This window comes from Oncorhynchus keta, chromosome 1 (assembly GCF_023373465.1).
Source record: "Oncorhynchus keta strain PuntledgeMale-10-30-2019 chromosome 1, Oket_V2, whole genome shotgun sequence".
Taxonomy (NCBI): Eukaryota; Metazoa; Chordata; class Actinopteri; order Salmoniformes; family Salmonidae; genus Oncorhynchus; species Oncorhynchus keta.
In genome coordinates, this window is record NC_068421.1 from 56,542,709 (window position 1) to 56,566,712 (window position 24,004).

General features: G+C 40.6%; 1 protein-coding gene across 5 annotated transcripts; it reads left to right on the forward strand.

The window, feature by feature from the left end:
- Positions 1–3,271: 3,271 nt before the first annotated feature.
- On the forward strand, positions 3,272–24,000 carry LOC118388643 (nicalin-1-like). 5 transcript variants are annotated; one of them, XM_035777918.2, is made up of 15 exons: positions 3,272–3,581; positions 10,000–10,190; positions 10,524–10,668; positions 10,787–10,881; positions 11,546–11,626; positions 11,795–11,898; positions 15,956–16,044; positions 16,286–16,425; positions 16,921–17,141; positions 17,779–17,866; positions 18,972–19,010; positions 19,314–19,477; positions 19,789–19,842; positions 19,978–20,056; positions 21,142–24,000. In XM_035777918.2, exons 1-15 carry the CDS (start codon positions 3,407–3,409, stop codon positions 21,202–21,204), a joined length of 1,728 nt encoding a protein of 575 aa, XP_035633811.1. In that variant the 5' UTR covers positions 3,272–3,406; the 3' UTR covers positions 21,205–24,000. The 5 variants fall into 5 exon arrangements, with proteins under 5 accessions (XP_035633811.1, XP_035633818.1, XP_035633836.1 ...); XM_035777925.2 differs by having other exon boundaries at positions 19,317–19,477; XM_035777943.2 differs by having other exon boundaries at positions 16,921–17,099.
- The last annotated feature ends 4 nt before the right edge of the window (positions 24,001–24,004 follow it).

Here is a 24,004-nt window from a genome sequence, read left to right on the forward strand (position 1 = left end):
AACGAAACTTCAAAACAATATTGTGATGCAACGTGCAACCAATTAATACGTTTAATTTCTTCTTCCCTTTTCTGGCCAGCATTTTTCTTTTGATGAACAAATCAGTTGGAAGCAATTATGTAATAAAAAAAAAGCACATAAAGGCTTCATAATTCATAAAGGTCATGTTAACTGACTGATATTCTCATATAACAAAATATATAAGATCTCCTAAGCCTGTGTTAACCTAAGATGTTATTTTCTGTGTTTATCCCAAAACAATATTCTTTCCCCATTAATCTTCTCCATAGGAATGGCTGAAAACACCAGCAATAACTATTTTCCATTTTTTAGGACTACAAGCTGGCGAGCTCTATGGAAAATGAATATAGTTTATGGATTTATGGATAAACTCTGAAAATAAGGTCTGTGGTAAAAACCCAGGTTTAGGAGATTGTATACATTTTGTTCTATGAGATCATCATCATCAGCTAGCATCCTTTTTATGAATTTTGAAGCAAAAGCCTGTGTTCACCTCAGACTTTATTTTCAGCATTAATCCCAAAAGCCTATTCTTTCCCCATTCATTTTCCCCACAAGAATGGTTGAACGAACCAGAACCAGAGCTCTGTGCCTACTGAGGAGTGCCGATATGGCCGACCGGTGGCTTCCAAGCCAAAGCAGAGGAAGATGAGGAGAGCGGCCCAACACGGCAGAAAATCTGTCTCCCTTCAGCAGGTGGCGTTTTTTTGTTGTTTCGCCCACCAAGCAGGGAGTTTTTATATGGCGATCAATAAAGCCCCACGAGGTGTCATAATACCCATACAACCATAATACCCATAAAATGTTTTTTCCAACATTCATTTTTCTAATAGAGGATTTTAGAAACACTTAAAATAAGGACTGCGTTTTGTGTAGGCTTACCCTTGTGTGACGTTTTGAGAACCATGTGAATCTCTCTCGGACAAGGTGACTTTTATCAATATATTCGGCTCTATTTACTCTCAGATTTGAAAATGCTAATTAGCATCAAAGTAGACATCATGCAAAACTACAAATCCCTGCAAGCTCCTGCACGTCATTTCTAGCTGACACCTTTGCTAACAGCTATTGTGTGAATTTAAAACGTACACAAGACAGTTCATAGAATTGTCCATTTAAAGAAACGCTGCCAATGTATTAATTACTACCTAGCTAACATTAGATAGTTAATCCAGATCATAATGGCATGTGTAGTTCTTGATGATAGCCACATTAGCAGCTAATTAGCGCTTCATTTTTGGGGGTGAATATATTGATAAAAGTCACCTTGTCCTAGAGAAATTTACATTGGTATCAAAACTTCACGTAAGCCTGCATGAGATACAGCCCTGTGTTTCTAAAATCCCCTATCAGAAAAAAAATATGTTGAAAAAACGATTGGAAACATTTCCCAGTTTGACCGCTAGGTTTTGTGGGTATTATGACTGCGGTAGTCTATGAGAAACTGTTGAATTTGGTCAACAAAAAAACGTATGGCTTATGCAGCGTTCAGAACAACTGGGAACTCAAAAAAAAAACATTCAGACCTCGTAATTCCAACTCGGGCCTCTTTCTAGAGCTCCAACTTTACGACCTGAAAATCACTGACGACCTGAAAATCATTGACATTATTAAGTTCCCAGCTGTTTTGAACGCACCATTATTTGCTATTTATTTATTTATTTCACCTTTATTTAAACCAGATAGGCAAGTTGGGAACAAGTTCTCATTTACAATTGCGACCTGGCCAAGATAAAGAGGTTTATTTGATCAAAAAGAAGTTTCGTTGTTTTGGGTGTACTCAGTGGTGGAAAAAGTACTCAATTCTCATACTTGAGGAAAAGAAAAGATACCTTAATCGAAAATGACTCAAGTAAAAGTGAAAGTCATCCAGTAAAATACTACTCGAGTAAAAGTTTTAAAGTATTGGGTTTTAAATATACTTAAGTATCAAAAGTAAATGTAATTGCTAAAACATACTTAAGTATCAAAAGTATGAATAATAAAAGATTCCTTATATTAAGCAAACCAGACGGCACAATTTTCTTGTTTTTTAAATTTATGTATAGCCAGGGTCACACTCCAACACTCAGACATAATTTAAAAACAACGCATTTGTTTAGTGAGTCTGCCAGATCACAGGCAGTAGGAATGCCCAGGGAGGGATGTTCTCTTGATAAGTGTGCGAATTTGACAATTTTCTGTCCTGCTAAGCATTCAAAATGTAACGAGTACTGTATGGTACATATCATTTTCTTTGTATGTATCATTTTCTTTACTAATGTAGTGAAGTAAAAGTAAAAGTAGATACCCCCAAAAATGATTTAAGTAGTACTTTAAAATGTTTTTTACTTAAGTGACATCTAGGCAACTTTGAGAAAAACACTTTATATCGGAGTTGGCTATGAATGTTCATGACATGAAGCGAGTAGCGTCTCTCTCCATTGAATACAGGCGGTTGACATTAAAAACCTCATCGAATATTTTAAAAAGGATTACAATAATGTGATGTATCCACCAATCCAAAGAAAGGATAGGCGGGAGCTATAGTGCCACTTTGTGAACGGAGAGATTTATTCCGCTTTGTTATGGCGGAGAGATGTATCTTGTCAGTATATCCATAATATTTGGCCAAAGCAAAGACTGTACAGTATGGCCACAGAGTTTCATATGGCCAAAGCCTCTCAAATAAGCAATAAGACCCGAGGGGGTGTGGTATATGGCCAATATGCCACGGCTAAGGACTGTTCTGGACACAGCCCTTAGCCGTGGTATATTGGCTATATACCACAAACCCCTGAGGTGCCTTATTGCTACTCTAAACTGGTTACCAACGTAATTAGAGCAGGAAAAACACATGTTTTATAGGGTCTGATATACCATGGCTGTCAGCCAATCAGTATTCAGGGTTCAAACCACCCAGTTTATAATGGCCAGTACATAGCATTATGTAATCCAGGGTTTATTGGCAGTAAACCGTCAATATATGACCATCTCTGGTCTTCACTGACCCCTGCTGTTAAACTCATCAACTGCACAGCCTCGCCTAAAATTCACGAAGCTGTCTTTGATGGCTCCTGTAGGACCCTTATCAGCAGAGATTTCGCAAATTCCCAGTGATTAATATTCTCATTAAATAAATCAATGAATGGGACAAATTATGATATTACTGTTTTATGATAAAGAATGTTCATCACAGATATGGAAGACGTAACAATAATATGTCCATGCCATTCAAAATGCAAGCTCGTGCGTGTTTAGTTAGGTGGCCAAGCTTTTTGCCATATTAAAATCCACTTGTGGCGACTGTGTTAGTGAATGACAGCTAGGCTAGCGACTATATTCGACCCGGCAACTGCCTAGATTATCAATTTACTGTTGTTTAGACCATAATACCAATATCAAAATGTTTGAGGAGGCTAGTGAGGTGTTCGATAACATGTTTAAGTCCTCTTTCCCCCTGACTTTCATTGTGTTTATCCCCGCGGTACTGATTCTCGTCTCACCCCTTCCAGCCGAAGCGGCACATGAATTCACCGTGTACCGCATGCAGCAGTATGATCTGCAGGGACAACCGTACGGTAAGCATTTCAAAATTGTATTTTGTGCAATTATTGAATGGAAATGCAGTCCTGTAGTTAGCTACCACGATATAAGGCATAGATAGCTCTTTCGCTAAGTAAACGCTCTCTGTTATTGCACAGTCCTAGCTAGCTAACGTTAGCGCGCTAGCTAACCAGTGTGTCAATGTGTTATTGGGGCCCGTAATTCGGGGCATCCCCCCCGTGTGGGCATCCCATAGGTTCCTGCATGTGGGCGTAGCTGGAGGAACATCACCTTCCTACCAAGCCATCTTCATATGCTTGTGACACTTGTTTTTTCTGGATTTCCCCAGATTGTCTATGCAATTAAAATATGGGTCAAATGGGCAATAAAAGTCTTATTTTAGGATATGCCATCATTGTAGTATAATTCATGTGCAAGGTTTTAACTGAAAATGGATGTGTAATCTGTTGATGCGTTGCATAGCAGATGTAACAGATATACTACCTCTCAAACTTTCTGGAAGTGGGGCAACGATATTTGGCTTTCCCATGGCTCTGAACACATTACAAGGACAAATACCTTTTGGTAGTAATATTCTACACTCGAACTGTGACCCCTTTGGTCACTTTATTTGTCCTGTGATCAATTACGTTTTTATTTGACCTTTATGTAACTAGGCAAGTCAGTTAAGAACAAATTCTTATTTTCAATGATGGCCTAGGAACAGTGGGTTAACTGCCTGTTCAGGGGCAGAAGGACAGATTTGTACCTTGTCAGCTCAGGGATTTGAACTTGCAACCTTCTGGTTACTAGTCCAACGCTTTAACCACTAGTCTACGTTACGCTCATTACTGTAGTACTACAAATATAAGTACTACTCCCTTCACAGACCATAGGGCTATTTGCATTGATGTCAAAATATTTGGTAGAGCATCCTACTGGTAGCTAAATAGCTCCTTATTAAATAATGATATAGTTAGGTTTGAGGTTAAAGGTCTTCTCTCACACTTTTGGGAAAGGGTTTGTAAATCTTATTGCAAGAACTGGGCGCTCTTTAAATTTGAAGTGGCCAAAGACCTACATAAAATATGGTAGATATCTTGCGAAGACCAGAAGAGGTGATCATTAAGGTAACTTCCCTTTCTGAGGTCCCCAGCCGACCTCTCGGGGGAGGAGAAGATGGAACTAATTGAGTTACAAAATAAACTGGATAATAAAGTGCCTTGCAAAAGTATTCACCCCCTTGCCATTTTTCCTATTTTGTTGCATTACAACCTATACTTTAAATACATTTTTATTTCGATTTCATGTGATGGACATACACAAAATAGTCCAAATTGGTGAACTGAAATGAAAAAAAACCTTCAAAATTCTAAAAAATGGAAAGTGGTGCATGCATATGCTTTCACCCCCTTTGCTATGAAGCCCCTAAATAATATTTATTGCAACCAATTACATTCAGAAGTTACATAATTAATTAAATCAAGTCCACCTGTATGCAATCTAAGTGTCACATTATCTCAGAATATATACACCTGTTCTGAAAGTCCCCAGGGTCTGCAACACCACTAAGCAAGCGGCACCTTGAAGACCAAGGAGCTCTCCAAACTGGTCAGGGACAAAGTTTGGAGAAGTACAGATCAGGGCTGGGTTATAAAAAAAATATCTGAAACTTTGAACATCCCACGGAGCTCCATTAAATCCATTATTTAAAAAAGGAAACCTGCCAAGAGAAGGACGCCCACCAAAACTCACGAACCAGGCAAGGAGGGCATTAATCAGAGAGGCAACAAAGAGACCAAATATAACCCTGAAGGAGCTGCAAAGCTTCACAGTGAAGATTGGAGTATCTGTCCATAGGACCACTGTCCATAGGACCACTTTAAGCCGTACACTCCACAGAGCTGGGCTTTATCGAAGTGGCCAGAAAAAAAAACATTGCTTGAAGAAAAAATAAGCAAACACGTTTGTTGTTCACCAAATGGCAGGTGGGAGACTCTCCAAATATGGCAGAAGGTACTCTGGTCAGATGAGACTAAAATTGAGCTTTTTGGCCATCAAGGAAAATGCTATGTCTGGCTGAAACCCAACACCCCGAGAACACCATCCCCACAGTGAAGCATGGTGGTGGCAGCATCATGCTGTGGGGATGTTTTTCATCGGCGGGGAATGGGAAACTGGTCAGAATTGAAGGAATGATGGATGGCGCTAAATACAGGGAACTTCTTGAGGGAAACCTGTTTCAGTCTTCCAGAGATTTGAGACTGGGACAGGTTCACCTTCCAGCAGGACAATGACCCTAAGCATACTGCTTTAGCAACACTCAAGTGGTTTAAGGGGAAACATTTAAATGTCTTGGAATGGCCTAGTCAAAGCCCAGACCTCATTCCAATTGAGAATCTGTGGGATGACTTAAAGATTGCTGTACACCAGCGGAACCCATTCAACTTGAAGGAGCTGGAGAAGTTTTGCCTTGAAGAATGGGCAAAAATCCCTGTGGCTAGATGTGCCAAGCTTATAGAGACATCCCAAGAGACTTACAGTTGTAATTGCTGCAAAAGGTGGCTCTACAAAGTATTGACTTTGGGTGGGTGTATAGTTATGCACGCTCAAGTTCTCTTTTTTTTCTGTGTTATTGTTTGTTTTACAATAAAACATATTTTGCATCTTCAAAGTGGTAGGCATGTTGTGTAAATCAAATGATACAAACCCCCCCAAAATCTATTTTAATTCCAGGTTGTAAGGCAACAAAAGAAGGAAAATGCCAAGGGGGGATGAATACTTTTGCAAGGCACAGTATAAATAGATTGAAATAAACTGGATTTTATAGATATATATATATCTATCTATACTACTGTTCAAACGTGTTGGGTCACTTAAAAATGTCCTTGTTTTTGAAAGAAATAACATAATTATCAGCAACCATCACTCCTGTGTTCCAATGGCACGTTGTGTTAGCTAATCCAAGTTTATCATTTTAAAAGGCTAATTGATCATTAGAAAACCCTTTTGAAATTATGTTAGTACAGCTAAAAACTGTTCTTCTGATTTAAAGAAGCAATAAACTGGCATTCTTTAGACTAGTTGAGTATCTGGAGCATCAGCATTTGTGGGTTCGATTACAGTCTCAAAATGGCCAGAAACGAAGACCTTTCTTCTGAAACTCGTCAGTCTATTCTTGTTCTGAGAAATGAAGGCTTTTCAATGCGAGAAGTTGCCAAGAAACTGAAAATCTCGTACAATGCTGTGTACTACTAATGTGTAATAATATGTACTACTCCCTTCACAGAACAACGCAAATGGACTCTAACCAGAATAGAAAGAGTGGGAGGCCCCGGTGCACAACTGAACAAGAGGACAAGTACATTAGTGTTTAGTTTGAGAAACGGATGCCTCACAAGTCCTCAACTGGCAGCTTCATTAAATAGTACCTGCAAAACACCAGTCTCAACTTCAAAAGTGAAGAAGCGACTCTGGGATGCTAGCCTTCCAGTTATTTTCTGAACAAGTAGCTCCCTTCCTACTTGAAGTCTTTGTTTTTAATACTCTCTAAAATGTTCTCCCTCCTACAATGAGTCAGGGATTAATAACACTGATACCTAAGCCTAAAAAAGAAGCGCTGCTCATTGATAACTGGCATCCAGTTTGTCTTCTTAATAATGACTAAGATATTAGCCTTACTATTTGCAAAAATAATTAAAGAAGTCCTGGATGCAATCATTGATGAAACAGTCTTGCCTTATGATGAACAGACATATTTCTAACAATATCAGACTAGTAATAGATAGATTTGACTACTCAGACCTAATAAATGAGGATAGCTTCATATTTTTTAAAGATTTTTATAATTAATTTGACACAATTGAGCATCAGTTCCTCTTCCACTCACTTGAGAGACTTGGCTTTGGGGATTTTTTTCTGTAAGGATATTAAGACTAAACAAATGGAAATATCTCTATAAACCTGAAACATGGCACCTCGATTTGAGTTAAAGAGCGGAATTAGGCAAGGTTATCCTGTCTTACTCTATCTGTTTTTATTAATCACCCAACTTATTACAAAATTATTTCTAGTGATGCACCAATATGACATTTTTGGCTAATACTGATATCCAATATTTCCCTTGATTAAAAAAAAAAACAATACCGATATTTAAAATTTTAGGGGCCTTTTTAAGCATTCTAGTACAGTTAAATAGTTAACACACACACATGGACACAGGGTCTAAGGCACTGGATCTCAGTGCAAGAGGCATCAATACAGTCCCTGGTTCGAATCCAAGCTGTAACACATCCGGCCGTGATTGGGAGGCCCATAGGGCGGCGAACAATTTGCCCAGCATTGTCTGGGCCGTCATTGTAAATAAGAATTTGTTCTTAACCTCTTGGTCCTACCTGGCACGCAGGCGTCCCATCTAGAGCTCTGGAAATGCAAATGCACTACGCTAAATGCTAATAGTATTAGTTAAAACTCAAACGTTCATTAAAATACACATGCAGGGTATTGAATTAAAGCTACACTCGTTGTGAATCCAGGCAACAAGTCAGATTTTTAAAATGCTTTTCGGCGAAAGCATGAGAAGCTATTATCTGATAGCATGTAACACCCCAAAAGACCCGCAGGGGACGTAAACAAAATAATTAGCATAGTCGTCGCGACACAAACCGCACAAATAAAATATAAAACATTCATTACCTTTGACCATCTTCTTTGTTGGCACTCCTAGATGTCCCATAATCACTATTGGGTCTTTTTTCCGATTAAATCGGTCCATATATAGCCTAGATATATCTATGAAGACTGTGTGATAAACGGAAAAAATAGCGTTTCATAACGTAACGTCATTTTTTAAAATTCAAAAAGTCGACGATAAACTTTCACAAAACACTTCGAAATACTTTTGTAATGCAACTTTAGGTATTAGTACACGTTAATAAGCGATAAAATTCATCAGGAGGCGATGTCAATTCTATAGGTGTCTGTTTCGAAAAAATGTCTTGGAGAGAGCTCGACCAAAACATCCGGTCGGGAATCGATTCCCTTGATTCGGTTAGACCAAGAATCAATTGCAAATCAAATGACAAGACTCTAGACAACGTGTGGAAGCTGTTGGCACTGAAACCTCGGCCTCATTTAATTCGATTCACTTTGAACAATTCCTTGAAGTCGCGGATGGATATTTATTTCCATTTTCAGTGATCAGATATTCCTGCACTTTTCGATGAAACGCACGTTCTGTTATAGTCACAGCCGTGATTTAACCAGTTTTATAAACGTCTGAGTGTTTTCTATCCACACATACTAATCATATGCATATACTATATTCCTGGCCTGAGTAGCAGGGCGCTGAAATGTTGCGCGATTTTTAACAGAATGTTCGAAAAAGTAGAGGGTCGACTTAACAGGTTAACTGACTTGCATTGTTAAATAAAGGTTACACACACACCACACTGACCAAAACTATATTTTGTTGGCATTTACGTTTATGTCCCCATTTATCAGTAAAACATAATCAAAACCTATTTCTTTCACTTACTTGCTGTGCTGTTCAGTCGTTTCATTCTCAACCAGGATTTCTGTGTTCAGACCTGTGTTCATTTTCTATAATGCCTGCAACAATAAGTGAATGTCCATTATGATTGGTTCATCTTAAATGTGTAACAAAAAGGGCATTTTCATAGACGTGAAAGCCAGATCAGTGATTATTGCGAAAAAACAGCGTCAACTATTTTGATTACATTTTTAGTGGGTTTTATGGTTGTGGAAGGCTTATATTTAGCCTATGTATATTTTCACAAGTCCTGAATTCATTAGATTTTTGCTGACTGTTTGAAATGCAGTGTATTTGACCTTTTTTAATTGTACAACAAAGCTTAGTTATAGAACAGTGATGCAAAAAATATCTCCAGTTTCCATGTGGTATTTGAGTTGTGGTAGTATCAACAGCGTGTACAACCTGATTTCCCGCCTAATCAATATGAGTGATTTATTACCACTTGTCAAAACAACAGGGTTTTTGGTGCGGGTGCAGTGAACAAGCTGCTTTAAAAAAAATATTCCAAGTAATATGACTACTATTGTTGCATATGTGTGTGTAGATGGTACATTTTGTGTTTTGAATTTTCACTATGACAAACTGTTTCTTGTTGTTGATTTGGACACGTCAAAACTGTTTTGACATTGGGCTATTTATCAAAATCTCTTGTGAACAGGAAACAGTGGCGGCATAATTTTCAACTTAAGTTTTAGGAATATAAATTTAACTTTCAACATTAATTTCCAATGGTGTTGTACTTAATCAGGTATAAACTTCTGAATGATAAAAAAAAAAAAAAAATTAAATACCAGAAATCACAAAAACGAGTTTGCCCTGCCTAATAGCCTACAGCATAGCATCAATGGTGTTTCCACACATCCCTCCCCAACTGATCGGATCCCACTTGTAATTCCCAGGGACCAGGAATGCCATATTGAACACAGAAGCGCGCACAGTGGAGGCGGAAGTGCTAAGCCGCCGCTGTGTCATCATGCGGCTGGTGGACTTCTCCTATGAGAGATACCAGAAAGCCCTGCGCCAGTCCGCTGGGGCTGTGGTCATCATTCTCCCCAAGAATATGTCCACCATGCCGCAGGACATAGTACAGGTAATAATGCATTAGAATGCCTTATGAGTGGGTTTTATGGCCGTTCATCAAACTAGTCAAATCAAGAGGCAAGGTCCTGAGTTGCTTTTAAAGCTAGAGCTCCTTTGGTGTTCTTGGAAAGTTTGTTTCTGTTACACTCAAGGAAAACTGTCAGTCACAACACTCCCTCCTTATCAGTTGTAACTCAAAGCAAAACTTGAAAAACCAGACTTGCTGGAGTGAAGTAGGCCAAAGTGTCCAAATGTTATGCTGTTTCACATTCACACTGCTTCCCTGGTAGTGTTGTTGTCTTGTGAATGATAACCCGGCATTCCTTATTCCTCTATGTTGTAGCAGTTCATGGAGCTGGAGCCAGAGATGCTGGCCACAGAGACCATTGTTCCGGTTTACTTTGCTCTGGAGGATGATGAGCTGCTCTCCATCTACACACAGACCCTCACCTCCTCCTCCTCCCAGGGCTCCTCCTCTGCAGCTGAAGGTGCAGGACATTTGACAAATATTGTGTTGAAAACTGTCGGTCGAAACGCTGTCAGAGGAAATTCTTTCCAGTGAAATTTGAGGTATTTAATGACCCCTTTTCCCCCATGTCTTCACAGTGCTGATCCACACAGCCACAGCAAATGGCTTTCAGATGGTGACGAGTGGGGCTCAGAGCAAGGCAGTGAGTGACTGGGCCATCACCAGTCTAGAGGTGAGAATCCTTATGGTTAAACCACTATCCTTTATCTGTTTAATGCTTGATCTAGTCCAGACATCCACGGTTCTGTTAATGGGTGACATATTTGAATGATATTAGGCTACCAGTGAAGCAGTACCCACATTAACACACTGCTCACACTTAAGGTGTTAAGTGATTTAGAAGCAAATAACGTGTTAGTTTTCTTAACCTTGTGTCATTCTTGGGTCTATATGATATTCTAGACTGTGTGTGTGTGTTGAACTAAGGTAGGTGTCAAACCCAGGGGAATAATGGATTTAGCCCTGTAGTAGGAGATTAGGGGACTCCAGTAGATTTCCTGAGGCCTCGTGTTCCTTTCTACCTAATGCATATGGCCACCAGTCTATGGCATAGTTTCACATAATGGGTTTAAGTTTAAGTCATTGTGGTAGGTATTCCATGCCTGTCTTTATTGATGTCTTAAGTCTCATACCCTTGGCTACATACTTTGCTGTCATCTTATATGAAAGTAAATGTAGTATTTTATTAGGATCCCCATTAGCTGTTGCTAAAGCAGCAGCTACTCTTCCTGGAGTCCACATGAAACATAACATAACACAGAACATTAACATAGTAGTATATTATTGTTTTGAGATGTTATAGAACTGATCTACAATATACTTGTGTCCTCTCCTAGGGGCGACTGGCTGGAACTGGGGGAGAGGACCTGCCCACCATTGTCCTGGTGGCTCACTATGACTCCTTTGGTGTCGCTCCGGTACACCCAGCTCTCCCTTAATACACCTCAATATATTCTATGATATGCTATATTTAGAATATTTTTTACTGTATGATAGTTCTATTTATTTATGTTGTAGAATTCTCCTCCATCAGAAGTGAAGATGCTAATTAAATGTGTTGACTTTGGTGTTGTTGTCCTGTCCAGTGGCTGTCCTATGGAGCAGACTCTAATGGCAGTGGGGTGTCTATGCTGCTGGAGTTAGCCAGGCTCTTCTCCAGACTCTACACCTACAAGAGGACACACGCTGGGTGAGCAACACGGGTCCACAGCTCCTCAGAGAAATCAGCCTTATTACAATGCTATCCACACGTTTCTTTCCTTGTGCCTAAGCATTCCACACCCTTTAGGAAAATCGCACTCCACATGTAAAACTCTAAACTAAAATAATACGCCTCTTACAGTGGTCAGAAAATGGCTCTTCCTGTGTTCGCAAAAGTACTTCGCTTTTAAGAGTCAATTAATTTTAGTAATGGAGTAGAAAGGATGTGGTTCTTAGAAGATATGTCTATTCCTAGACGAAGTGTACTCTGGAGTGTGAGTGCTGTTTGAGACGAGGGGCCACGTTAGTGTAAATGTGTTGGCGTAAAGGCACACTGGCTGTTCTCCATGGTGTTAGGTGAGCTCTTGTGTTGGCGTATTCTCCATGCTGACCGAATGAAAATGCTAACCAGTAACCACTGGTAACTTTGCATATGGTCTGTTTGCGTGTCACTAGTAAAAAGGAACAAGACTGCACGAAGCCCCTCCTACATTGAGAGAGCAGGGGAGAAAGGTGCAGTCGTTCAGGAAGCAAAAGTACAGTGTTATGTGTTGCAGAGAAATTGCAGATTACGTGACCTCTGTATTCAGAGACACATTTGAACTGAGTGTAGCTTTTCCCCTATGATATTATACAGTATGTTTTGACATTCGCTTTCCCAACATGTACAGTGCCTTAAAAAGGTATTCATACCCCTTGACTTTTTATAAATGGTGTTGTGTTACAGCCTGCATTTAAAATGGATGAAATTGAGATTTGATTGTCACTGGCCGAAACACAATACCCCATAATGTCAAAGAGGAATTGTTTTTCTACATTTCTACAAGTTAATTACAAATGAAAAGCTGAAATGTTTTGAGTCAGTAAGTATTCAACTCCTTTGTTATGTCAAGCCTAAATAAGTTCAGGAGTAAACATTTGCTTAACAAGTCACATAATATATTGCATGGACTCACTCTGTGTGTAATAATAGTGTTTAAGATGATTTTTGAATGACTACTTCATTTCTGCATAGAATTGTATAAGGTCTCTCAGTCGAGCATTGAATTTCAACCAGAGATTCAATCACAAAGACCAGGGAGGTTTTCCAATGCCTCGCAAAGAGGGGAAGCTATTGGTAGTTGGGTTTTAAAAAAACAATGCTGACATTGAATATCTCTTTGAGCTTGTTGGAGTTATTAATGACACTTTGGATGGTGTACACCCAGTCACTACAAAGATGCAGGCATCCTTCCTAACTCACTTGCCAGAAAGGAAGGAAATCGCTCAGGGATTTCACCATGAGGCCAATGGTGACTTTAAAACAGTTAGAGTTTAATGGCTGTGATAGGAGATAACAACTGAGGATGGATCAACAACATTGTAGTTACTCCACAATACTAACCTAATTGACAGAGGGAGAAGAACGAAGCCTGGACAGAATAAAAATATTCCAAAACATGCATCCTGTTTGCGACAAGGCCCTAAAGTAATACAGCAGAAAATGTGGCACAGCAATTCACTTTTTGTCCAAACTACAATGTGTTTTGTTTGGGGAAATCGAATACAACACATTAATGAGTGCCACTCTCCATATGTTCAAGCATAGTGGCGGCAGCATCATGTTATGGGTATGTATGTATTTCATCGTTAAGGACTGGGGAGTTTCAGGATTAAAAATTAACGGAATGAAGCTAAGCACAGGCAAAATCCTAGAGGAAAATCTGGTGACAGGACAATAACGTAAAACACAAGGCCAAATCTACAGTGAAGTTGCTTACCAGGAAGATAGTGAATGTTCCTGAGTGGCCATGTTTCAGTTTTGACTTAAATCTAATTTCAAATCTGTGGCAAGACCTGAAAATGGTTGTCTACAACAACCTGTTTGACAGACCTTGAAGAACCTTAAAAAGAATAATGGGCAAATGTTGCACCATCCAGGTGTGTAAAGCTCTTAGAGACTTACCCAGAAAGACTCTCAGCTGTAATCGCTGTGACTCGGTGTGACTACTTACAGTACCAGTGAAAAGTTTGAACACTCCTGCTCATTCTAGGGTTTTTCTTTATTTTGACTATTTTCTACATTGTAGATTAATAGTGAAGACATCAAAACTATGAAATAACACATGGAATCATGTAGTAATCAAAAGTGTTAAACAAATCAAAATATATTTTAGATTCTTAATACAAAAGGAACATCTGAGCTATCTTTGTTGCAGACACATGGTAACAGTTGAATAAGATGAAGAAGAAAAACAATACCTGCACACTGCTCTTGATAGTATCACTGCTCTTTAATGAGCTTTAAGTATCGGCCTTAAGGACTTCATCAGAAGCTCTGAGCAATGATACTATCGAGCAGTGTGCAGGTTATTTTTTCTCATTTTCTATTTTTCAAAGTAGCCACCCTTTGCCTTGATGACAGCTTTGCACACACTTGGCATTCTCTCAACTAGCTTAACCTGGAATGCTTTTCCAACAGTCTTGAAGCAGTTCCCACATATGCTGAGCACTTGTTGGCTGCTTTTCCTTCACTCGGTCCAACTCATCCCAAACCATCTCAACTGGGTTGAGTTTGGGTGATTGGAGGCCAGGTCAACTGATGCAACACTCCATCACTCTCCTTCTTGCTCAAATAGCCCTTACACAGCCTGGAGATGTGTTGGGTCATTGTCCTGTTGAAAAGCAAATGACAGTCCCACTAAGCACACACCAGATGGGATGACGTATCATTGCAGAATGCTGTGGTAGCCATGCTGTTGAAGTGTGCCTTGAATTCTAGATAAATCAGTGTCACCAGCAAAGCACCCCAACACCATCACACCTCCCCCTCCATGCTTCACGGTGAGAATCACACATGTGGAGATCATCCGTTCACCTAATCTGTTTCTCACAGACACATGGTGGTTGGAACCAAAAATCTTAAATTTGGACTCATCAGACCAAAGCACAGTCTAATGTCCATTACTCGTGTTTCTTGGCCCAAGCAAGTCTCTTCTTCTTATTGGTGTCCTTTAGTGATGGTTTCTTTGCAGCAATTTGACCATGAAGGACTGATTTACACAGTCTCCTCTGAACAGTTGATGTTGAGATGTGTCTGTAATGAACTTATCCTCTGCAGCAGAGGTAACTCTGGGTCTTCCTTTCCTGTGGCGGTCCTCATGAGAGCCAGTTTCATCATAGCGCTTGATGGTTTTTGCGACCGCAGTTGAAGAAACTTTCAAAGTTCTTGACATTTTCCGTATTGACTGACCTTCATGTCTTAAAGTAATGATGGAATGTCTTTTCTCGTTGCTTATTTGAGCTGTTCTTGCCATAATATGGACTTGGTCTTTTACCAAATAGGTCTGTTTTCTGTATACCACGCCTACCTTGTCACAACACAACTGATTGGCTCAAGTGCATTAAGAAGGAAAGAAATTCCACAAATTAACTTTTAACAAGGCACACCTGTTAATTGAATTGCATTCAATCCAGGCTGAATCACGTTCGGCCGTGATTAAGAGTCCCATAGGACGGGGCACAATTGGCCCAGCGTCGTCCGGGGTAGGCGGTCATTGTAAATAAGAATTTGTTCTTAATTAAATGACTTGCCTAGTTAAATAAAGTTTCAATTAAAAAATGATGCTGACTGAGAGAATGCCAAGAGTGTGCAAAGCTGTCATCAAGGCAAAGGGTGGCAACTTTGAAGAATCTGAAATATAAAATATATTTTGATTTGTTTAACACTTTTTTTGGTTACTACATGATCCCATTATGTGTTGATGTCTTCACTATTATTCTACAATGTAAAAAATAAAGCAAAACCCTGGAATGAGTAGGTGTGTCAACTTTTGACTGGTACTGTATGTAAATTAGATATTTCTGTGTGTTCTTTCAATACATTTGCTAAAATTTCACTGTCATTATGGGGTGTTGTGTGTAGATGGGTGGGGAAAAACCATGTAATCCTTTTTTGAAATCAGGCTGTAACACAACAAAATGTGGAATAAGTCGAGGGGTGTGAATATCCACATTGATAAGAATGTCCTCTCCTGTCGTTTCTAACACACCTGCTGTCTTCTTAGATACAACCTGCTTTTCTTTGTCTCTGGAGGAGGGAAGTTCAACTACCAAGGCACCAAGCGCTGGCTGGAGGACAACCTGGACCATACAGGTACACTAAGCTCACATGAGGCTGTAGACTTGGTTACAGGGTGGCTATTTTGACTGCTACAGTGTAACACAGAAGGACATCTGTACAATACACACTGGAAATGAAATGGAATGAAACATGAACCCAGCCACAAGTGTTATTAAATGGAGTTAATGCATGAATCATGGAAATGTATATTTGGTTAGATATGGCAGTGTAAACAGTCTCTCTTTTCCTTTATCTCTATCCTCCCTCTCTGCAGACTCTAGTCTGTTGCAGGACAATGTGGCATTTGTGTTGTGTCTGGACACCCTGGGGAACGGGGACAGTCTGCACCTTCACGTGTCCAAACCCCCTAAAGAGGGAACCGCCCAGTATGCCCTGCTCAAAGAGCTGGAGACTGTAAGGACCATCACACCAACCACATACATTTCATAGATAATAACTGTTTTTGTAGAATTGTTTGTATATATGGAGGTCATGCAACCTTTACCACACCCCCTCCTGCCTTATTGCTTAATTATACATCTGTGAATAACATATATATATATATATATGTTATTCACAGGAGGGGGTGTGGTATATGGCCAATATAGTATATGGATGGCAGGGTAGCCTAGTGGTTAGAGCATTGGACTAGTAACTGAAAGGTTCAAATCCCCGAGCTGAACAGGCAGTTAACCCACTGTTCCTAGGCTGTCATTGAAAATAAGAATTTGTTCTTAACTGACTTGCCTAGTTAAATAAAGGTCAACTAAATAAAAAAAAAATATACCACAGCTAAGGGATGTTCTTACACACGATGCAACAAGGAATGCCTGGATACAGCCACAACCCCCCCCCCCACTCAAAGTTCCATACTGTAAGTTTGTTGTCCCTCTAAACCCTGTCCCCTAGGTGGCGTCCAACCAGTACCCAGAGGTCAAGTTCTCAATGGTGCACAAGAAGATAAACCTGGCGGACGACACGCTGGCGTGGGAACACGAGCGCTTCGGGATCCGCCGGCTGCCGGCCTTCACGCTGTCCCACCTCAACAGCCACCGCGAGGTGCAGCGCTCCAGCATCATGGACGTGCGGTCAGTGTCTTCTGAACATGGAGCGGGAGAGCCCCCTGCTGGGTGGGTTTATTACTGCAGTCCGACCAAGAGACCGAGCATCCAAACCCCCCCATCCACAACCCCCAACCCCTGCCTAGGCCCAGCTCACCTTTCACACCTCATTCAAAGAATCAACTGCTCATTAGGATCTATTGAATCAGGTGTGTAAGTGCTAGGATTGAACAAAAGCCTGCACACATTATTGCTGCCTTTGGGACTTAGATCAGAGAGTAGATGTGGGACTTTTTTTGTAGATCTGTCTCACAGCAAGGTGGAGTTAGTACCAGGTTGCTTAAAATCTGACTAAGTGATGTTGCTTGCCGGAGTATGAACTGTTACTAATACTGTGTTTAGTTTTATTGTTAGCAGTCCCTCAAGGAGATGGGAACATGGCTTGCTGGCCCCTGGAATAAAATAAAAGGTTGAGAAACACTGGGCTACCGGGTTGATTTGGGATTGTGCCCCTTCGTCCCGCTGTAGTGAACAGTCTGTCCTCCCAACCTTCTCATTGCCACCACCCCTCCACCCCACCTCCCCGCCCAGTGTAGTGGACTGTCTGTGCTCCCCTCACATTCTCCATCTGTGTGTTGCAGAGTTGAGCTGCTCTTGATTGCTGGATAATTGAACTGTGAATTTGAACTGTGATTTACTGTTACAGACCTCATGTGGATCTGAGAAAGCTCAGCAGGAACACAAAGCTGATTGCAGAGTCGCTGGCCAGAGTCATCTACAACCTCACGGAGAAGGTAAAGATATGTAGAACATGTCGGAGTCACCATACATGTTTTCAATATTGAAAGCCACTTCATGAAAGTCAATGGACGTTTTTCATGTTGCTTTCGATATTTATACTGAACAAAAACATGCAACAATTTCAAAGATTTTACTTGGTCACAGGTCATATAAGGAACTCAGTCAGTTGAAATAAAATTCATTAGGCCCTAATCTATGGATTTCAAATGGCAGCCATGGGAGTCGATGGCTCCCGAGTGGCGCAGCGGTCTAAGGCACTGCATCTCATTGATAGAGGCATCACTACAGACCCTGGTTCGATTCCGGGCTGTATCACAACCGGACGTGATTAGGAGACCAATAGGGAAGTGCACAATTAACCCAGCGTCGTCCGGGTTTGGCCGGGGTAGGCCGTCATTGGAAATAAGAATTTGTTCTAGTTAAATAAAGGCCCACACAGGCCCAGCCAATCAGAAGGAGTTTTTATACAAAAGGGCTTTATTACAGACAGAAATACTCCTCAGCATCCCCCCCCACCCCCCCTTAGATGAGCCTGCAGGTGACTGAGCTGGATGTGGATGTCCTGGGCTGGTGTGGTTACAAGGGGTCTGCAGTTGTGAGGCTAAAATGTTAGAGGGTGAGAAATTAACCTTAAATTCTCTAGCAACAGCTCTGGTGGACATTCCTGCAGTCAGCATGCCATTTGCACACTCCCTCTACTTGAGACATCTGTGGCATTGTGTTTTGTGACAAAACTGAACATTTTAAAGTGGCCTTTTGTCTCCAGCACAATGTGCACCTGTGTAATGAACATGCTGTTTAATCAGCTTCTTGATAGGCCACACCTGTCAGGTGAATTATCTTGGCGAGGGAGAAATGCTCACTAACAGGGATGTAAACCAATTTGTGCTCGAAATTTGAGAGAAGTATGCTTTTTGTGCGTATGGAACATTTCTGGGATCATTTATTTCAGCTCATGAAACATGGGACCAACACTTTACATGTTGCATTTATGTTTTTGTTCAGTGTGGGTTGCTCTTTGTCCTGCACATCAGGTTTGACCACTCTCGCACTCTCTCTCTCTCTCTCTCTCTCTCTCCCTCTCTCTCATGTGTCCAGGGTGCCCCAGGTGACCTACAGATTTTCACTGAACAAATGGTGAGTGATTGAATGTGGCTTGACCCTACTGTCCCCTCCCTGTGAGGCTCTGTCTGACATGACCTTAACCAAGCCTTTTTGAAAGGCTGCTATACACACCAGGACTTTGACCTGAGGCTTGGCCTGAGCAGTGGGCAACCAGTGGTCCTCTTAGGCTAGTGTTAGTGTGTAGCTGTTATAGCATGGACAGTTAGTCGGGGTCACGATGTGTGTGTGTGCTTAACAAGACAAGTGCGTGTCAAGGTGTGTACTATACGCCACTGATTATGAGCGTGTGTGTCTGTGTGTTGCCTGCACGGCCAGCAGATGCAGGAGGAGCAGCTGTCGTCGGTGGTGGACTGGCTGACAGCCCAGCCACGGGCTGCCCAGCTGGTGGACAAGGACAGCAGCGTGGTCAGCACCCTGGAGTACCACCTGGGACGGTACCTGAAGGACGTCCGCAGGCACTACGTCAAGGCTGACAAGAGGTGACCAGTCACTGACCTCTGCGTTACGGCTAATACAGGGTGTCAATGGTCCTCTTGACTGGCCACAGCTAGTGGTTCTGCCGTGTTTACCTTGGAGGAATCACAGAACTACTAAGAGTGCTCATGGTGGTCAAAAACTGACAGAATCACTCCTTTTATTGTACAAGATCAATTGTAAGGATCAAATAGTCTGGGACGAATGTGATTTTTACACTATTTCTATTTACTGTTGTTCATTGAACAAATGACCTGTATGGTTTAGAAATGGATGATGTTACAGTGACAAATGCTATCTTTTTTCTCCCCCCCAGAGACCCAGAGTTTGTCTTCTACGATCAGCTCAAACAGACCATGAATGCTTACAGGTAGACGTTATGGCTGTAGTGCAATAGAGCAAAAGCCTATTGATTTTAATTTCAAACGTCTTCAGCTTGTTTTTGTATCTGTTTTTTTCTTTCCCTTTTTACACTTGTCATTTTATATATCCACTTTCCTAACAGGGTGAAACCAGCCATCTTTGACCTGCTTCTGGCATTCTGCATCGCAGCATACCTCGGAGTGATATATCTGTTCATCCAGGTATGTGTCGATACAACATCCGCATTCTGATGGCTACTAATGTTATTTTGGTGTAGGGTCATTAGTCTTTTGACCCTAGCCTAACCCTGCAACTCCTACCCCGGTCAGTGCTGTAAATCAGATTAATGCTTTCTTCTGAGTTCTTGTTATTTAAGGGGTTAATAATACTCAGCTAGCACATTTGGTTCCATGGAAGTTATGGAAATATACGTTTTGGTTTCCCATTGGTTCTTAGAACAAAGCATTACATTTCCTGACCGGTAACATTTGGTTGTTCTGAGCACGTTACTTTTTAGGTTGCAGGGAGGTTTTGAGAATGTTTTACTATGGTTCCCTGAAAATGGAAATTATAGGTAATTAAATAACGTTCTGATAAATTGTTTCAATAAGACTTAATAACACTGCAAGCTTATTTTGGTATAACTTTTGAACTCCAAGCACAGATAAGACATATGGAAATATATTTGCTTAGGCATTAATCATGCAAACACATTTCTTTTTGTGTCATGGCGTCAGGGAGATTCGAACCTATGATCTTCTGTTCTCTGTCCATGGAATTAGAGCACTGCGCAACCAAGATGGAGCTAGCTGTTCATTTTTGTGTATTTAAACAAACCCCCTTCAAAGTATAACAGCACTGGTTAAGATCAGGTGTGGCCAATTTGTGGGCATGGCCAACACACTTGACCACACTTAACAAAACTCTATCCTCTATCTTGTTGACACTGAGAATCAAATGTATGGTCTTAACATTCTTAGAACGTTCTTTCAACGTTGTTTAATAGTAAGTACTGAAATTCCCACAGAAGAACGTTGTTTTTTAACGTTCTCTGAACAATTTCAGAGCATTAATTTAAATAGAACCATGAGGAAACCTGTATCAAACGTTATGCTGAAGTATTGAAATTCCCACCTAAGAAACATGGTTCTGTGGTTAACGTTATGTGCTTGCTGGGTATCCTGCACCATTCCCAGAAGGTTGTGGAAAGGTTGTATGCAAAATAACCATAGGACAACTACGCTCTCACCAGCTCTTAAATATATGGTTCTCAGAACATTGTGCTAACATTTTTCTCTCTCTTCAGCACTTTGTGGTTCTCTACAGTGTGGTGCGCAGAATCACAACGCCCAAGACCAAGCAGCATTAAGACACTCCTCTTCCTCATTCAGACTCCTCACTCACACCGACAACGAGCTCTAGCCAGTAACAAAACGGGGGCGGACCAAGCAGCTCATCTTTTTTTTCTTTTTTTTACCACCCAATCTATGTCCTTTGTTCCTCTTTGGAAATGAAACGTGTTGAATCATTTCTCTCTGCCAGGTTTATAGCCATCTAGTCAGTTCCTTCAATGGCTGTCAAGTCAGAATGCACTCTGGTCTTCCTGTACCCGTGAAATCAGATGTCAAACATTTCCTCGTCCGCCCAATCCCACATCAACTCCTAGTCCCTAAACCCTATTTTCCCCTATGATCAGAGAGAATTTGATAGGTGTCAGAAATATGGTAATAGCGTTACCTTGTGCTCAGATAGGCTAGGTGACATTTTCACCAGTTTGCTTATACCTCTCCATAAGGAGTAGGTACTAGGGGTTGATGTGAGATTGGACATTTCTATACCCACAGCTCACTCCTCAGTGCCCTACGGTGTGAATTTTGCCAAACTACAATGGGTCGTCTTCTTGGGCAGCTATGGAGTAGCATGAGTGTGCAGGAGCAGTGAGACTTGGTAATATTGTTTGGATGGATGGTTGATATATTTGGTCACCCTGACTAGATTTATTTTTCTATAGGATTCATTTTTTTCTTTAACCCCAATGAACTAATGAAATAATGCTTTCAGAAAGTATTCATACACCTTGACTTATTCCACATTTTGTTGTTACAGCCTGAATTCAAAATGGATTAAATTGTTTTTTTTTCTCACCCATCTACACACAATACTCCATAATGACAAAGTGAAAAAATGTTTTAACATTTTGTAGCAATTTTTTTGCACAACCCTGAGTCAGATTTTAGAATCACCTTAGACAGTGAATACAGCTGTCAGTTTTACACACCTGGATTGTACAATATTTGCACATTACTCTTTATAAAATTCTTCAAGCTCTGTCAAGATGATTGTTGATCATTACTAGACAGCGATTTTCAAGTCTTGCCATAGATTTTCAAGACGACTTTAAGTCAAAACTGTAACTAGGCAACTCAGGAACATTAAATGTCGTCTTGATATGCAACTCCAGTCTATTTGGCCTTGTGACTCCCAGTGTCTGGAAAGCAGACTGAACCAGGTTTTCCTCTAGGATTTAGTCTGTTTATTTTTATCCTAAAAAACTCCCTAGTCCTTGCGGATGACAAGCATACCCATAACATGATGCAGCCACCACCATGCTTGAAAATATGAAGAGTGGTACTCAGTGATGTGTTGGATTTGCCCCAAACAAAGCGCATAGTTAATTTCTTTCTCACATTTTTTGCAGTATTGGAGTATTTTTATTGTGTACAGGCTTCCTTCTATTCACTCTGTCATTTAGATTAGTGTTGTGGTGTAACTACAATGTTGTTGATCCATGCTCAGTTTTCTCCTATCACAGCCATTAAACTCTAACTGTTTTAAAGTCACCCATGGCCTTGTGGTGAAATCCCTGAGCCGTTTGCTTCCTCCGGTAACTGAGTTAGAAAGGACGCTTTTATCTTTGTTGTGCCTGGGTGTAATGATACACCATCCAAAGTGTAATAATTTCACTATGCTCAACGGCAATGTCTGCTTTTTTATTTTTACCCCTCCGGTGCCCTTTGCGAGGCCTTGGAAAGCCTCCCTGGCCTTTGTGGTTGAAATTCACTGCTCGACTGAGGGACCTTACATGTTAACCACTATTATTGCACACAGAGTGAATCCATGCAACTTATGTGACTGGTTAAGCAAATATTTACTCCTGAACTTATTTAGCCTTGCTATAACAAAGGGGTTGAATACTTACTGACTCAAGACATTACAGCTTTTCTTTTGTAATGAATTTGTAAAAAAATATCTAAAAACATAATTCCACTTTGACATTATGGGGTATTGTGTGTAGGCCAGTGACACACAATCTCAATTTAATAAATGTTTTATTCAGGCTGTAACACAACAATGTGGAAAAAGTCTAGGGGTGTGAATACTTTCTGAAAGCACTGTATGTATGAATAAGAACATGCATTTAGAATGATAAATTGTCCCCCATACTACCCATTGCCATCACTAGAGTAAGTACGGTTATAGAATGGATTATTTTTGTTTCACCCCTTTGTAGACTAGTTTACTAGTGTTACTACAGTATGCGACTGACTTAGTTTTGATTACAAATGCCTTTTTAAAATGTGAAAACATTAGACCCTCCCCTCCCACAAATATGTTAATCAGAGATGTATGCAGTGTTGCAGTAAGGTCACAGACTGAGACAGAATTGTGTTGGGAGATTATCTGGACATGTCTATTGCAGACACAGCACGTTGAAATCCCCCCTTGCTCTCATCAACTAAAGTCTTAAGGCAAGACGTTGGTAGATCAAATTGGACCTTTTGGACGGAGTCTGGTAATATCAATGTGTTGTCCCTCGTCTTCGTCTATATCCCTTACGGTCTTTGATCTTGAGGGGAGAGGAGACAACACTTGTGTGCTGTGGTTGGCATGCAGTATCACATGTAGGAATCCCATAACGCTCTCGCAGTCAGTGAGAGCAAATGGGCTGGCGAGATTCACCTATCAACACAAGGTACAAAACTGATATATATATTTACATTTTTATTTATTGAAGCAGACTATGCTAAACTGCACTGACTTGAACTCTCAAGACTCTTTTTGTCCAACACCTACATTTACCTTTGTCTCGACTGTTTTACCTGGTCCACGTAAACTTGATTCTTGCAATGAAAATTACAAAGAATAAATGAATTTGTTGAAATAAGTCA